Source organism: Orycteropus afer, unplaced genomic scaffold (assembly GCF_000298275.1).
Source record: "Orycteropus afer afer isolate SDZICR_OR568_19922 unplaced genomic scaffold, OryAfe1.0 scaffold00109, whole genome shotgun sequence".
In the NCBI taxonomy this organism is placed as follows: Eukaryota; Metazoa; Chordata; class Mammalia; order Tubulidentata; family Orycteropodidae; genus Orycteropus; species Orycteropus afer.
In genome coordinates, this window is record NW_006921696.1 from 6,420,144 (window position 1) to 6,437,349 (window position 17,206).

General features: G+C 36.2%; 1 protein-coding gene across 1 annotated transcript in view; it reads right to left on the minus strand.

Annotated features, from left to right (window-relative positions):
• Nucleotides 1–17,206, minus strand: part of MME (membrane metalloendopeptidase) — a 137,345-nt gene that overhangs the window by 40,287 nt on the left and 79,852 nt on the right. The window contains exons 10-15 of the mRNA XM_007943564.2: nucleotides 14,843–14,979; nucleotides 14,640–14,733; nucleotides 13,407–13,535; nucleotides 12,597–12,695; nucleotides 9,866–9,946; nucleotides 7,979–8,082 (exon numbers count right to left, since the gene is read on the minus strand). Of these exons, the coding sequence (XP_007941755.1) occupies nucleotides 7,979–8,082; nucleotides 9,866–9,946; nucleotides 12,597–12,695; nucleotides 13,407–13,535; nucleotides 14,640–14,733; nucleotides 14,843–14,979 (644 nt within the window). The remainder of the gene's footprint in view (nucleotides 1–7,978; nucleotides 8,083–9,865; nucleotides 9,947–12,596; nucleotides 12,696–13,406; nucleotides 13,536–14,639; nucleotides 14,734–14,842; nucleotides 14,980–17,206) is intronic.

The window sequence follows — 17,206 nt, forward strand, 5'->3', positions numbered from 1 at the left end:
ATATCAGTGGAGAGAAAAAAATCAAAAGAGGTATTTTAGAAAGAAATGAGGTACTTCTTCTCATCTGAAAGATATATTCTCTCTCTCTCTCTCTCTTTTTTTTTTGTAGGGCCACTCATAAGAAAGGCTTTAAAATTTTAATTCTGGGAAGAAGCTTAGAGACTGTACATAGTCTAGATCAAGCTGCTCCTTTTATAAATAAGGAGATTGCACAGCTTTTGAACGGTCATCTAGTAGTAACTGGCAGAGCTGGGTCATGAAAAAAGTATTAGTAAACAAAAGTATTGATACTCACAGAAGTAACCAAACTACAATGCCACTTCACAGGGTACCATTCTCCCTGCCATTTTTAGTGGTGCTGGTCTTTTAGGAAGAATCACAGAGAAACACGTCTTGGGCTGTCAGCCTAAAGGGTACCACTTATTTCAGGCACTGGCCACCACATCTAATTAGCTTGTTGTTGTTGTTGTTGTTAGGTGCCATCGAGTCATTTCTGACTCATAGCGACCCTATGCACAGCAGAATGAAACACTGCCTGATCCCGCGCCAGCTCCATGATCCCTGCTATACTTGAGACCATCATCACAGCCACCATATCAATCCATCTCATTGAAGGCCTTCCCCTCTTTCGTTGACCCTCCACCCTACCAAGCATGACATCCTTCTCCAGGGAATGGTCCCTTCTTACAACATGACCAAAGTAGGTGAGATGAAGTCTGGTCATTCTCACTTCGAAGGAGCATTTCGGGTGCATTTCCTCCAGGACTTATCTGTTAGTTCTTTTAGCAGTCCATGGTCTTTCAGCATTCTTTGCCAGCACCACAACTCAAAAGCATCAAGTCTCCTTCGGTCTTCCTTATTCATTGTCCAGCTCTCACATGCATACGAGGCGATTGGAAATATCATGGCTTGTGTCAAGCGCACCTTAGTCCTCAAGGAGACATCCTTGTTCCTCAGCACTTGAAACAGTTCCTTCATGGTTGACCTTCCCAGTGCTACATGTCATCTAATATCCTGACTGCTGCTTCCGTTGGCATCGATTGTAGAACCAAGCAACGTGAATTCTTTGACAACCTCAATCTTCTCTCCATTTATTGTGATGCTGCTCATTGGTCCAGTTGTGAGGATTTTTGTTTTCTTTATATTGAGACGTAATCCATACTGCAGACTATATTCTTCAACCTTCATCAGTAAGTGCCTCAAGTCATCTTCAGTTTCAGCAAGGAAAGTTGTATCGTCTGCATATCTCAGATTGTTAATGATTTTTCCTCCCATCCTGATGCCACATTTTTCTTCATATAGTCCAGCTTCTTGGATTATTTGCTCAGCATATAGATTGAATAAGTGTGGGGAAAGTGTAGAACCCTGACTCACTCCCTTCTTGATTTTAAACCATGTAGTGTCCCCTTGTTCTGTTTGAAAGACAGCCTCCTGGTCAAGGTACAGGTTCCTCATGAGTACGAACAAGTGTTCGGGAATTCCCATTCTTCTCAATGTTATCCATAATTTGTCATGATCCACACAATCAAATGCCTTTGCATAGTCAATAAAACACAAGTCAACATCTTTCTGGTATTCTTTGCCTTGAGCCAAGATCCATCTGACAACAGCTATGATATCCCTTGTTCTACGTCCTCTTCTGAATCCAGCTTGCACCTCTGGAAGTTCTCTGTCAATATACTGCTGCAACCGTTTTTGAATTATCTTCACTAAGATCTTACTTGCGTGCGATATTAATGATATTGTTCTATAATTTCCACATTCTGTGGGATCACCTTTCTTTGGAATGGGTACAAATATGGATCTCTTCCAGTCAGTTGGCCATGTAGCTGTCTTCCAAATCTCTTGGCATAACTGAGTGAGTGCCTCCAATGGAGCATCCGTTTGTTGAAATATCCCAATTGGTATTCCGTCAATTCCCGGAGCCTTGTTCTTCGCCAATTCTTTTATTGCAGGTTCGACTTCCTTCTTCAGTACCATTGGTTCTACATCATATGCCACTTCCTGAAATGGATGAAGATCGCCCAGTTCTTTTTGGTACAGTGACTCTGTCACTAATTAATTAGCCTAGATTGCAGGAAAAAAGCAGGCTTGAAGCAATATAAGGGACATCAGAAATGAATCAACACCTTTTTATTCCTTAGTTTTATATAACTTTTAGTGAATCTTTTATACCATTTTTAGTGAATCTTCTGTTTACCTCAATTATAACTTAAATGATAATAAGTTGTCTCCTGAAAATTCTTTACTATATAAATAATGGTTTGATTGTGATATTTTTATTGTTAAAGTCCTATGGCAGCATATTATTTTCTTGTTATAGCACCAATCAAATTCTGCCTTTTGTCAGATTTAATTTTTATTCCTTTACACTAGATTGTGAGCTCCCAAGTCTATGGTCACATTCATTCCCCTTTTTATCCCTGGTATTTAACTCTGCACCAGTTGACTGATTTGGCCCCTGTCAGTGTCAGTGTTTTTCATTAGGATGCATAATGACAAGAAAGATGCAGCAATGACATAAGTCTTTGTAGTTCATGAAAATGCTACAGCTCTAGGGTCATTATTTATGAATACTAGCACCACTCTCCAAATTACATCACACGAAGTTTTGTCCTCAGCAAATAACAAAATAACTTCAAGTCTAAAATCAATAAAAGGAATTCATCTTTCTTTTGTTCTTATGCATTATTTTTCTTTAGAAGTTTATGTTTGTTCTATGAACTCTAAGTGAATAATCATGTTATTCTAAGTAAATAATTTTTGGACTACTACCAAGTAATTTTGTGAATTGATATTAAAATCCCAAGTCAGCACTATTACTACCTGATAATATGACATGCTTAAAGTTCTTTGAAAACTGAGACCAAATGCCCAGAAAATATAAAATATTTGAGATAATTTTGGGAAACACAGGCTATGTTCTCAGAAACTATAGGAGCTTTTTTATTTTAAATCTCTGTCCTTTTCAGGTGCCAAATACTCATCTGGGTAGGTGGAGACACTCCTAGCCAGTAATTAGCTCAGGTGTTCATAGGCAGACATTCTAAACTCATCAGTTTCTGAAACTGTCAAACAGAGAGACCAGCAAAGATGATGTTACATATCTTCACCAGCTGCAGTGGTGAAATGTTTGGGTGTGACAATTTTTATTTTAGTGACTGAGATTAGCCTTTTAAACTTATTGGTATTATTGGTAAGTGGCTAATATGCCTTTGTTGTTGTTGTTGTTATGTGCCGTCGAGTCAGACCTGACTCATAGCGACCCCTCCTTGGGTTTCCGAGGCAGTATCACTATGGAAGTAGATTGCCCCATCTTCCTTCCGAGGAGTGGCTGGTGTGTTTGAACCACCAACCTTCTGGTTAGCAGTCAAGTGCCTTAGGCACTATGCTACCAGAGCTCCTAATATACCATTTATTCACTCTAAAAAACATTTATGAAGGGTCTACTTTCTTTCTATAATGTTCAAATTCTGGTAACACAAGTACACATAGACATGGTTTCTACTTTCAATAAGGGTAAGTCTAGCTAAGTGCAATAAAGTGTACTGGTTCCAAAATGTGTTAATGTATATAGAGAGTACAGGCACATGGTGACAAGAAAAATGCAATGGCATGCCATGTGTAAGAAGTAACCCTGGATCGAGGCAAATGATGTGTTGGTTTCCATTAGATGGACAAGGGCAGGAAGGCTGGTGCAAGGTAAAGCACAAGTAGAGGGAAAACAGAGGCATGATTTAGAAGGAAGCCAATATAGCCAGAGCTTTGGGGCAATGGTCAAGTAGGGTGAATACAAAGGAATTACAAAGAGCTAGTAGTGAGGTTTGGGGAGCCTTGTAACTCTTTTTTAAAAAGTTTCATGATATAGGCAACAAAAATATACTGAGGAATTTTCATCAGCAAATAACATGAGCCAATTTATGTCTTAAGTAACAGCAAAACCAAAAACCAAACTCACTGCTGTCAAGTCGGATCTGACTCATAGCTACCTCTCCTTGGGTTTCCAAGGCTGTATCTCTATGGTAGTAGTTTGCCCAGTCTTCCTTCCAAGGAGTAGCTGGTGGGTTTGAACCACAAGCCTTTTGGTTAGCGGTCAAATGTCTTAGGCATTATGCCACCAGAGGTCCCAAGTAATAGCCACAAATATTAAATAGTGAAGCAAAAGCTATTTGCCTGACCATACATAGTCAGAATTTGAACTTGATATTACATTTAAAAATGGAAAGAAAACAGGGTAGTGACTTTATTAAGCAGGTGCAAAATTAGTGAGGAACTTTCACTGTAAGCAAGCTCAATAAAATATGAGGAACTTTTATTATGTTGTGTCTTACAAGGGCAATTGCTATCAGACATGCTTTCAAATCTAACCTGCCAAATTAAACAAAAATATACTGAGGAATTTTCATCAGCAAATAACATGAGCCAATTTATGTCTTAAGTAATAGCAAAACCAAAAACCAAACGTTTTGCAAAACGTTCCACAAAATACGAACAAATGTGATTCAATACAAAAAGAACTAACATTAACTCAGGTGTTCTCACTTAAAATGAGAACTTAAAAAGAATGTTAGCAAATACATAACGATGTAGAGTAGATTAGCAGGGGAATGAGTATTTATTTTAATGCTGGTGATTCTTATTGGTAGCAGAGTTTTGAACCCTGCACTCAGTATAAAAGCAAAAGATGGAGAAGGAGGAAAAGTTAGGCCAGGTATGGCAGAAAAAATTTAGATATCGTATTGCATTAATGACTAATTGACACAAGTTCATTGAAAGAATCCAGAAAGTATTATTGAATTATGTATTTTATATAATTTTTGCTTTCTGATTATCTAGAAGAGAGGATTCAGAAAAGGGCAATATATATGATGAAAGAGAATGGACAGTGCAAGCTATATTATTACATGATTATGAAACTAGGACTACTTAACTTCAAAAGTAAACATTAAGCAATAACTCAACAACTATTTCTAAAATTAAAGTAAATTAAAACAAGTCCATGTGAGCCAAAATATAAACTTTAGTGTATTTCACCTGAATTTAGAGACCATCTGAAGAATAGATTTGATGCATTAACACTAATGACTGAAGACCAGATATCAAGGACTTCATACTCGAAGAAAGGACAGGAAAGAAAGAAAAGGTAAAATAGATGTCAAAAGAGACTTTGAAACAGTATCATTAATATCACATAAAGCAAAATTCAAGCTGGTTGGATTCACAATAGGATGTGGAACAGGGAATATCATTGTAGATGTAAAATTCATGAAAGCAGAGAATACCAAAAAGAAGTTTACCTGTGTTTTATCGACTATGTAAGGGCATTCAACTATGTGGATCATAACAAGCTATCGATAACATTGTGAAGAAAGGGAATTCCAGAGCACTTAACTGTGTTTTTGTGGAATCTGTACATAGACCAAGAGGCAGAACAGAACAAGTGGACACTGCATGGTTTGAAATTAGAAAAGGTTTGTGTCAGGGTTGTATCCTTTCACCCTTCTTATTGAATCTGTATGCTGAGCAAATAATCTGAGAAGCTGGACTATATGAAGAACGCAGCATCAGCATTGGAGGAGGACTCATTAACAACCTGCAATATGAAGATGACACAACTTTGCTTGCTGAAAGTGAAGAGGACTTGAAGCACTTATTGATGAAGATCAAAGAGTACAACCTTCTGTGTGGATTACATCTCAAACAAACAAACACCAAAATCCTCACAACTGGACCAATAAGCAACATCACGATAAATGAAGAGATTGAATTTGTCAAGGATTTCATTTTACTTGGATCCACAATCAATACCCATGAAAGCAGTGGTCAAGAAATTAAATGACATATTGCATTGGGCAAATCTGCTGCAAAAGACTTTTTCAGTGTTAAAAAGCAAAGATGTCACTTTGAAGACTAAGGTGAACCTGACTCAAGCCATGGTATTTTCAATTGCATCATCGTATGTGAAAGCTAGACAATGAATAAAGAAGACTGAAGAAGAATTGATGCCTTTGAGTTACGGTGTTGGTGAAGAATATTAAATATGTCATGGACTGCCAGAAGAATGAATAAATCTGTCTTGGAAGAGGTACAGCCAGCATGCTGCCTAGAAGCAAGGACGGAAACAGTTCACCTCACTTACTTTGGACATGTTATCAGGCAAGACAATTCCTGGAGAAGGATATCATGGTTGGTAAAGTAGAGTCACCAAAAATGAGGAAGACCTTCAAGGAGGTAGATTGACATAATGTCTGCCAACAATGGGCTCAAGTGCAGCAGTGATTGTGAGGATGACTCAGAACTGGGCAGTAAATGTCTCGTTCTGTTGTACCTCAGGTCGCTATGAGTTGGAACTGACTTAACAATACCTAACAATAAAAACAACATTTATAAAATCGTGAGTTAATCTTTTGATGTTGTATGGGTGTAGGTTATTTTAACCATTTTCAGGAAGAATATCTGATAATATTTGTCAGTAAGTATTCTACACAGTACCAACAATTATTAAATGTAAGTATAGATATTTTTAAAGAAACAAAACTTCAGATTTGTAAGAAACATTCTCAGATTATGCACTTACAGGGTATACATTTTGATGATTTTTTGTGAGTTTATAAAGACTGGATTTGATAACTGATTATAACACCTACCATGTATACCATTCCTCATCCCTTTTTTTCTAAGCTTGGACACTTAGCATTTGTAGCTCCAGTTTTAGCACCAGACAATACATTTGCTCCAGTATAAACCTAGACAACAGGCCAACAGTCAGCTTCTCTTCAAGACATCTCAGTATTGGAAGGTTTCAAAATGTTGTGGAAAAACTGAAATGCATTGGTATTTCCATTTGGGAATTTTGTCCAACCTATTTCTGGTTTAATGAAAACAGAAAAGGCTTTCCATCACACTGTCCCACTGGACTCTGTACCTGTCCTGGCACTTCACTTCCCTCATTTATTATAATCTATCTTGTCTATCTTCTGCTGTTGCTATATAATGTAATGTCAGTGGACTTCACTTTTGGTTCTCCAAGTCCCAAGGACACCTGGACTTAGTGGTCCATAATACTAGTTGGATGAACAAAAGAGCAAATGACTGTTTAAATGAATGCATGAATAAATCCAACATGTTATTGGCAGCCTATTGTGTTAGTTGCCACAGAATTATGTGATATATTTATTTTCACTTCCTCATTCATTCCTTAATTTCTTTTAACCAAACATCTTTGATGTGCTTGACATTGTGCTAGGTGCTGAAGTGTTAGTGGTAACAATACAAAAACTAAAACAAAAAAGCTCCCCCATTATGTAGGAGATAAGATCCTGATTAGAAAAAGTCAATATAAGTAGTTCCAGGGATTTAAGTGCACAAACACATATGTTGATAAATATGTCACATACATCCATTTAATTTAAAATATAAACTTAACAGTAAGATGTACAGATGTCACTAAAAAGCAGAGATTAAGAACATTTGAAGGCTAAAATGAAAGTGATTCCTGATATCTTATTTTGACTACAATACGTTTGAAAGAAGTGCTACATTATGAATTTAGAAAAGGGATGGAGTTGTGGGAGGCTTGACTGATGGAAAAAAGGAAAGACTGTGAGCAAAAGGTAAAATTCTAGGATTAGAGTACTGAAAGTGAGGCCTAGGAGTAGGAATGAAGGTACTATGAGTCACTCAAGTGTTACTGAAAATCTTGTTCACAATATAGGCAGGACATGCACTGATGTAGGAAGAAATTAAAAACTAATGTAGTCTGAGGACACCTTAGTGGAAAGAAATTCAAATTTGGCTGAATTCCTAACCTAGATCTTTAGTACAATATTCTTAAATGCTCTTTAAGGGACTCAATGGAAGGAGGACATTATACTTTTAAACATTTTTCGAAGTCACATTTTTTCTCCCATTCTAACAAAGGAGGGGAACAGGGAGATCCACTTCTGAATGAACATATTAGAAGCTGGAATATACATACTCATCCTTGTCCACCTTTTCTCGAAGCTTCTTTAGTTGTTTACTTTGGCCAAACTTCAAATTTTGAATTATATTCTCAAAGTATTCCTCTTCCTTATAGTTCAACTATAATATACAAAACGTTTTGGGAGAAGTATTAAAACCAGTATCTTCAAATGTTTACTGAAAATCATACGGGATATTATCTTAAATTCTAGTATCAGACAAACTTCACCATATTGATATTAATCATTACATAATAGATGATGATAATTAATAGCACATTCTTATTTAGTACTCACTGAGCCCTTGTGGCACAATGGTTAAGGGCTTGTCTGCTAGCAGAAAAATGTCGGAAGTTTGAACCTACCAACAGCTCCATGAGAGGAAATATCTGGCAATCTGTTCCCATAAATACTGTAGCCTAGGAAATCTAATGGCATAGTTCTACTCTGTCCTACAGGGTCACTATGAGCAGGAATTAGCAAACAACAACAGTGTGTCAGGCACTGTTCTAAGCAGTTTAAATATATATTGTTGTTGTTGCTGTTGTTGTTATGTGCTGTTGAGTCGGATCCAACTCATAGTGACCCCTCCTTGGGTTTCCGAGGCGGTATCACTACGGAAATAGATTGCCCAACCCTCCTTCTGAGGAGTGGCTGCTGGGTTTGAACTGCTGGCCTTTTAGTTAGCAGTCAAGTGCCTTAGGCACTATGTTACCAGAGCTCCTAAATATGTATTATACTCATTTAATTCTTATAACTGTCCTATGAATTAAGGGCTGTTTGATGTATTTTAAACTTGAGAAAACTGAGGCACAGAGGAATGTCACTTGCCCAAGTTAGTGAGTGATGGAACTGGGATTTGAATACAAGGAGTACAGCTTTGCACCTAGGCTCTTAGTCACCATACTCCTGGCATTAAGGGCCCCCAGACTTGCATTCTGAAACAAGTTCATTTAAAAGAGATAGCCAAACTACTCTGCAAATGAAAGGGATGAGAGGACACTAGGGCTTAAAATTCCCTCCTCTTTCTAGCTGGAAAACATTGGATTAGGATTCACTGTCATCCCTGAACCTGGGGAAGGTTCACCTCCTTGTCACCAGGGTTTCCAGTAGCAATGGTGACCACAATGTTAGTAACAGGACCCTTGGCTGAGTCTGAAATCTTCTGTCATGACTTTAACTGCTTTCTTCTCTTTGAATTACATAACCAGGGGAAACTAAAATAGTTTACAGTTCTAAAATTATATATTTTTTTGTTCCTTAAATACAAAATGTATCACCTGGTTTATCTAGTAGAAGAATAATTAGAAAACGGAAGGAAAATAGAATATTTGACTTTTTAGGCCTGTATCAGATTGGGAGCTCTGGAAGCTTAGTGCTTAAGCCATTTGACTGCTAACCAGAAGGCTGGCAGTTCAAACCCACCAACCACTCCTCGGAAGGAAGGTTGGGCAATCTACTTCTGTAGTGACATCGCCTTGGAAACCCAAGGAGGGGTTGCTATGAGTCGGATACGACTCAACTGCAGTGCATTTGGTTTTGGTTTGGTATAAGATGTGCTTATACATGCTTGAGGGCTACCTGTTGTCCAGTCCAGTTTTATATCATATCCACCCCTTGATCCCACTTGATGCCTACCCCTTTAAATGACACTAGATTTTTTTCAGTATTCTTAAAATGGAGTATATGGAAAATAACATTAACTGTGTCTGTCAAATATAGCACAGGTCAATGAAACAAAAAGCTAAGACAAGCATTGCTCTGACTTCAGTGTTAAAAGTCGTTATGCTCCGAGACCTACAGTTTTATGCCACTTCACATTTCTCAATCCCTATAGCTGGAAATGACATTGTCACTGGCCCCAGTATCATTACTCCAAAATCTTTATAAGCTTGGAGACTTACCTCGAGATACTCCTTATTCAGTTTGTTATCATCTGAAACAAGGTCATCAGGATAGCCGATCCTTTCTTTAATTGCTAAGGCCTATGAAAATCATAATACTGAGTATGAGATTATACAAACAGTATAACTTACTCATCATTAGCAACTGAATAACTTGATCCGTATTGTTTGCAAAACAAGTATCTGGCAACACTTAAACAAAGGCATTCTCACTGGAGTGCGAAATAAACAAAAATAGGTCTGAAGTTTAGTTTTTAATGCCTAATTCTGTTACACAACATCTTTACCAAGAAAATAAAAATGAAAACTGAATAGCCATTGTTCCACATACATTGTACTTTTATGAACTTTATCTCTGAAAGCCTTTTTTTCTTCAGTTTCACAGAAGGGGTAATATTTAGAGCTTCCATTCTAGCAGCTTACAATTATCTTTCCACCTCATTGATTTGGCTGAGAAAACAGATATGGGCTTACAAATATAGTGCTAATATTCCTCCTGAATATTGGTTCCTGGGAGCTTTCATCTTCTCCTTTAGTCCCTAAAGCAAGCATACTATCTCCTCAAAGTTAAATGAATTAAAGCAATTCATTAATTGAGTGAAAGATAAGCTTTTCCCTATTATACCAGCACACATTTCCTACTTTTTGTTCCTTATAATTTCTACTTTTATTTTTTTAATTGTTCACTTTCATTGTCATTGTCACTTGTTTATTACTTGGAATTTCTATTGTTATTTCTCTCTTAATTTTTTAGTTGTTTACTTTTAATTATATAAGATTACCTTGCTCTAAAACCATTTAATTTAAAATTTTCATGGGAATTAAGCCTGTATCTCTGAGTTATTTGGTTTGCCATCAAATAGATGTGGTTTTTGTTTACAAATCTGTTACATAAGCCACAATTTTCCCAATGCAATAAGCAGCACATGTGTCACTGAAGTCAGTTAGGTCATGCTCATTTTCTTATAGCTTTCCACACCATGGGCTGATTACAAAGCAACTTCATAGGTATAAAATCAGTCCCCTCTTACTAGTACTTAATAGCCTAGAATGCATTTCCAAAAAAAAAGAAACAGTATTGTAAGTGATCCAAACTCTGCAGAAAGTAAAAGATACTGCGTAAAAAGGATATAATATCAAATACCTTAGGTAAATACTTGGGCAAAAGCATTACACAGGTTTCTTTATTGCAGGAATTCTAAAGCCAAATTCACTGCTGTCGAGTCGAATCCGACTCATAGCGACCCCTCCTTGGGTTTCCAAGATGGTAACTCTACGGAAGTAGACTGCCTAACCTTTCTTCCAAGCAGTGGCTGCTGGATTTGAACCACCAGCCTTATGGTTAGCAGTCAAATGCCTTAAGCTTTATGCCACCAAAATTAGGTCATTATGATTTGTCCATTTATTTATTCAGCATATGTTCCAGTGCCTACCAAGAGGCTGAAGATGAAGTAATTGGCAAAATTTCTGTCTTCATATACCTTATCATAAAGAGTGAACTGAGTAGTAACTCAAGTGTGATGTAAAGTGCCATAAAATTACATGCTAGTTGCACACAAACTAGTCTAGGGTGAAATCGGAAACCTTCCTGAATTCTTCAGATCTTGGGGCTCATTTTGAGGAAGAACTTGCAGGTCTACTGTTCTGTGACACTACATTGGGAAATGTTCATCTACAACAATCCAAGAAGTTACATACACCAAACAGCGCCATGTCATGGGTAACTACAACATGAAAGAAGCAACTCCAACCTGAACTCTGATGAACTGTCCAAAGTAACAGAAATATATCAGGGCCTAAACTGTAGGCTTAAACCACCTTTGAGAATTGATCTTAATCCTTCCATATAATTTAATCCTGAAAGAAAACTAGAATAAAGATTGATTCTCTTATGACAACAGGTTTATGTACTTCTGTATTAGTCCAAAAAAAGACTATTCTTCCTGCCACTCTAACTACAGAGGACTATTCAGGTTGCATGTCAATGTTGCTCATAAAGCATGGAAAGTTTTCACTGGACATATTCCTTCTAGTTTTTATGTAGTTATCAGGGCAAATCATCATAGTCAATTTAAAGCTTGACAATTCCTTAGTAATTGTACCTTTACTCTTATGCAATATATTAAAAATTCCAACACATGTTGCACAGCAGGGGCAGACACAATTAGTGTAAAAAGTTTCCTTCAGTGTCTAGACCACATTATGAGACTCAAATAATGCAAACCCTTACATTTGCTTGAATATTTAATACTTTTCTCCTTAGGTCACTTAAAAAGCTAAATTGGTCAAGTTTTAAAAGTTTAACTGGAATTTTGCATTAAAAACTGAGAAGACATTTATGGATATTAAATGAGGTCTTTTAAATGTTGTATGAAAGGAGGAAAAATATGAACCATTGATATAATATCTTAATTTTTTACTTGTTCACACAGGTTTATCTCTTGTTTTTTGACATCTTCTTTAAATAAAAGGGAGATGGGAATATTTTCAAAGTTTTAAATTGAACACGACGAGTGGGTGCTTGTTGCAAAGAGATAATAAAAGATGAAAGTCATAGAAAGAATGTATTTATCAATGAAAAATTTCCTCAGAAACATTAATATCTTGAAGGAGGTTGCATTGTGTGTGTGTGTGTGTGTGTGTAATTCTTGACTAATGTAATCTCTTTTAAAGTTAATCTTTTCCTATAAAGAAATTTCTTTTTGATAGTTAGTCCTGCCTTACATTTTACCTTTTCTGCAGCTTTCTTTTTTGTTTCAGTGTCCATCCAAGTGAGGTCATCTAAAGTCTGAATAAAAACTTCCCGGATTTGTGTAATCAAATCCTCAACCTCAAATCAAAATAAAAAAAGACAAACTTAGGCCATGGATTTATCCCTTGTAATGTAAATTTTAAAAAATCAAGCTATAAGCTGTCTTTATGTGACTTAATAACATGTTAATAAATATAAATGTATAAGCAAACCAAGATCTAAAAAAGACATATGTGGAATACTATATTTTTAAAGAAACATTGCCACTACTGATTAAATAGGTCTTAATAGATATATCAATAAAAAAATTGTCTTCAGAATGTAACAGCTTCCATGATCATTTATTAGAATAAATAGCTTAGTTTAGGATGAAGTAACATTTGAATATATTATTTTGTTGTATCTTTAAGTCCTATTGTTTGTATCTCAATAGCAATAAAAAATGGGGTGCATTTGTTACACTTCAAATCAACTTTAGTTTACCTTTTAGGATTTTAAGAAACCACTCATTCTTGGTCAGTTTTGCTAAGGGAGGAGTTTATATCAATAGAACATGCGACTGAGTACTATGAATGCAGTACTTCTGGGAAATGGGTAGCTTGATTAGGACTAAACAATATTACGAGCAGACTCTTGGAAGAAAGAGGATAAGATTTATTTAGAAACAAAGGCAAATTAAGATTCAGAAGATCTCTGCCCAGCTAGTAAAATCTTAGCCAAATTGTGGTCTTCTGAATTGTCCATCAGTGCAAACAAAGAACTGATAGTTTATCATGCTGAGAACATTACCAGGTGTTTACTCTCCCCAGCAAAGGCTGCTTCCACGTAAAGTCTTCCCACAGCATTTTCCATATTTCCATTGACATAGTTTGCACAACGTCTCCAGGTTGCAGTTTCAGATGTTGTTCCATAAATGGCCTGTGGAAGGGGAAAAAGACATGGTGCTTGAACAAGAGTAGAGGTTGGAGCATATTAAGAATACACATTTTATCAGGTTCTATTCTTTATGCCTCTTTGAAGTTCTTGCAGTATTAATCACTTCTCACAAGGCACAAGTCCCTACCATATGATAAAATGCAATCTGACTGGACCATTTATGATTTGGAAATATATGTTTTTAGTAGCATATTCCAGTAGAACTTTTGGCAATTAAAAGTTAATGTGCTCAGAGACAGCTTTGGGGGGTGGGGGTGAGGGAAAGAGGAAGAAAAGAAAGAAAAATAACACTGTACCACCACATAAACAAAAATGGAAAGTAATGTTCAGGAACTGTACCAGAGAGGACATCTGGTATACAAGAAAACACATTTCTGCTCCTTAGTGTAGTCAGAAGAACTGTATAAATTTAAGGACCAGTAAGAGTAATTTAGGTCAGAGAAATAGAGCAGAATATCACTTTAGCATTCTTTAATTTAAAAAATGTTGTCTACATTTTCTTTTAAAGGGTAAAAACTGAAAAATTTCAATCAATCAGAGAGTGATTTTCTTTTCAAGATACCAACCAGTAAGTTAACTAGAATCCCTTCCTCCTTGATCTCTCCTAACTTCTCCCCTTACAATAGGACTAAAATGTTGAAATAATGTAGATCCAGCCTAAGAAAAGACCTTAAGGTTATCTCCAGGTAGGCATACTCTCATAAAACTGTCCATGTGAATGGAATCCATCTGTCTGTGTCTGGTGTGCTAGGAACACCTGAAAATTACATTCATTGAGGAAGATACAACTGCAATTATTTTTAGCACAACCAAAATCAAGCTAGTATTCTTTCATGAATGGTTCCAATAACCAGATGTAACTCCTGACACTGCAATGCAATCATAGTGCCACAGTAGATAATCATAAGATGGCAAAAGCCCATGAAAACAGATTTCTTTCCCAGGCAACACATCCTAAATATAGGCAAAAGAGCCAAGAGTTGGCATTTTGTCTCTTAGCAAAGTTCTAAGATTCTAGCGGTATACATGGCATAACCATGTATCTCTTTATGCTTTAAGTCTTAAGAAAAGAGATTTTTTCTTCACCTTGCGAAAAGCATTTCTGGACTCCTTGTAGTTTCGGCTGAGGCTGCTTACAAGATCCATTATGAACCGCCAGGATATTAAATTTTGAAGATCTCTGTATAAAAAAACCCACCACCCAGCAACAGAAAAGATGAGGCTGCAAAGCTTCTAAAGAGTGATATGAAATGCAAACTTTGAGAATATGGGCACTCTGACATACCTACCTGGCAGAATATTTGGTAAGAATGAGTTTAAGTTTGGTTAAATACTCTGGAGCATAAACAATCACATCTTCCTCATTTGGAATATTAATATTCACTGTTGACATTATTTCATTTGTGAAATTCAACCAGCTGAATGGCTGGAAAAAAGCAGGAATAAAACATTCAATAATTACAGATTTCTCTTCTTGGTTGCAACATTCAATTATGGTTAAAGAATTCAACATTAAAGGGTGCCAGTTATATCATTATATAATTACAGCATGATCAGTTTGATATTTGTTTGGATTTTTCCTTCTTAATTGTTTCAATCAATTTTTGAATAAAAATTAATTCTGAAGCATGATTATTCAGAAAGCTGAATTTAAGACATAAAAGTTTGAATTTAGAGAATACACAACCAGAAATTAGACTAATGGCATCTTCTTGGTCTAATAAAATAAAAGAAAAACATCAAAAGAAACTGCTTTCAAAATACAGTTTCCTATAAGATGGATATAGTTATTATCACTAAATTATGCATGTAAAAATTGTCTTGCTATATAGATTTTTTAAATCATAAAAAAATAGATTCCTTGCTTTATGCAAACATTGAAATATGTATATATTTTATTGAAATACATACATATTTCAGTAAAAACAAAAAAATGAAATATAGTGCTTATCTTTTGAAAGCAGATATTAATAACCATTAAGACAAAATAGTATGTCTTGGTGGAGATCCTGCTGTAAATGAAAACACACTCCTGTTTAAACCAGAAGTAGTGATACTATCTGTGCAAAACAAATGGTTCAATAAAACTGAACAAACATCACATTTTAAACTATCTATGCTTGGTCTACAGTGGTTCCTCATGCAGTTTTTGTGCTTAGAAGATAGGTTTATTGTTGCCAAAAGGAATCTTGACTTCTTTATTTTTTAAATGAGAAGTGTGGTCATTCATTCACAAATGGAATATAAGAAAAGGCAAAGTGGAGATTATACAAAGCTTATTGATTTATATAATCCCATATTTTAGCATTTGAGAATATTTAAGATTATCAATATCTTAGGTTCTACTATTAAATATATATATAAATACAGAGACTTCGGTAAGATGGAGGAATAGGCAGACATGTGACACAGACCCTCTTCAAAAGAAAAACCAATTGACTGAGCGTTGAAGGGAACTATGCAGAAGTGGACTAGGCACCAACTAGTGGAAAGACCTGAATGAAAACAGTGAATACAGAGACAGTAAGAGCTGCAGACTGTCAGCTACTCTGACGGGACCAACAGCCTGAATATTTCCAAGTGGTGTTGGGACCTGAGAATTGACCTAACGATTAACCTTGGTCACCAAGGGCTGCAGGGATGACTGTGCTGGTGGCCCATGACTAAGAAGGGAAACTAGTAAGGAGGGAGACAACCTGAGCTATTGACCTTCCGCTGTCTGGAGGGTGCAGCCATTTTGATTATTTACATGTGGCAGCCATTTTGGATATTTAAAGTAACCAAGGGTGCAGCCATTTTGAATCTTTACAAGTGGCAACCATTTTGGATTTTAAAGTGATAGCATTCTCATTTGGATTCCAGGGACCTAAGAATAGGCTCTGTTTGCCAACGTGGCAGAGACATACAAGAAGCTGACAACAGGAAAGGAGACATGTGGTGAGTGTATAAGTGCTGTCAACTAGGGAATAGAGGAGCACAGTACCCTGCTTGCATAGATAACATACAAACAAAACAAAGAAAATGAAAATCGTGGGCAAGTCACTCCAACGTATAATCACCAATTAAATATAAACACAAAAATGTCACAATGTCTCAAAGACAACAGAGCATCACAGTCCACACAAAGAAGCAAGATAAAGCAGGAGAAGCAAGGGACCTGGATACAGACCCAAAACACATCCCTGAGGAAGACACAGCATTGGAACTCCTTGATAAGGAATTCAAAAGAATTATATTTAGGTAACTTCAATGAATTGAGAGACAGATTAAGGAAAACATAGAGAAACCCTAGAACAATTTTGAAATACAAGAACAAAATGACAAAATAAATGAAAAATTAGAAATGATACAAAATCTACACACAGAAATCCAGAAGATTAATACTAAATTTTCAGAAATAGATAGCACATTGAATGGGCAAAGGAGAAGAATTGAATCAATGGAAGACAGAATTAGGGAGATTAAAGGCAAATACCTGAACACTTCTTTGGAAAGGGATCAATCAGAAAAAGATAAAAACAAAATGAACAAAGCCTAAGGTTCATGTGGGATGCCATCAAAAGGAATAACCTACATGTGATCAGAATTCCAGAATAGGAAGAGAAAAAGAAAATCACAGAGAAAATTGTCAAAGAATTGTTGGAAGAGAATTT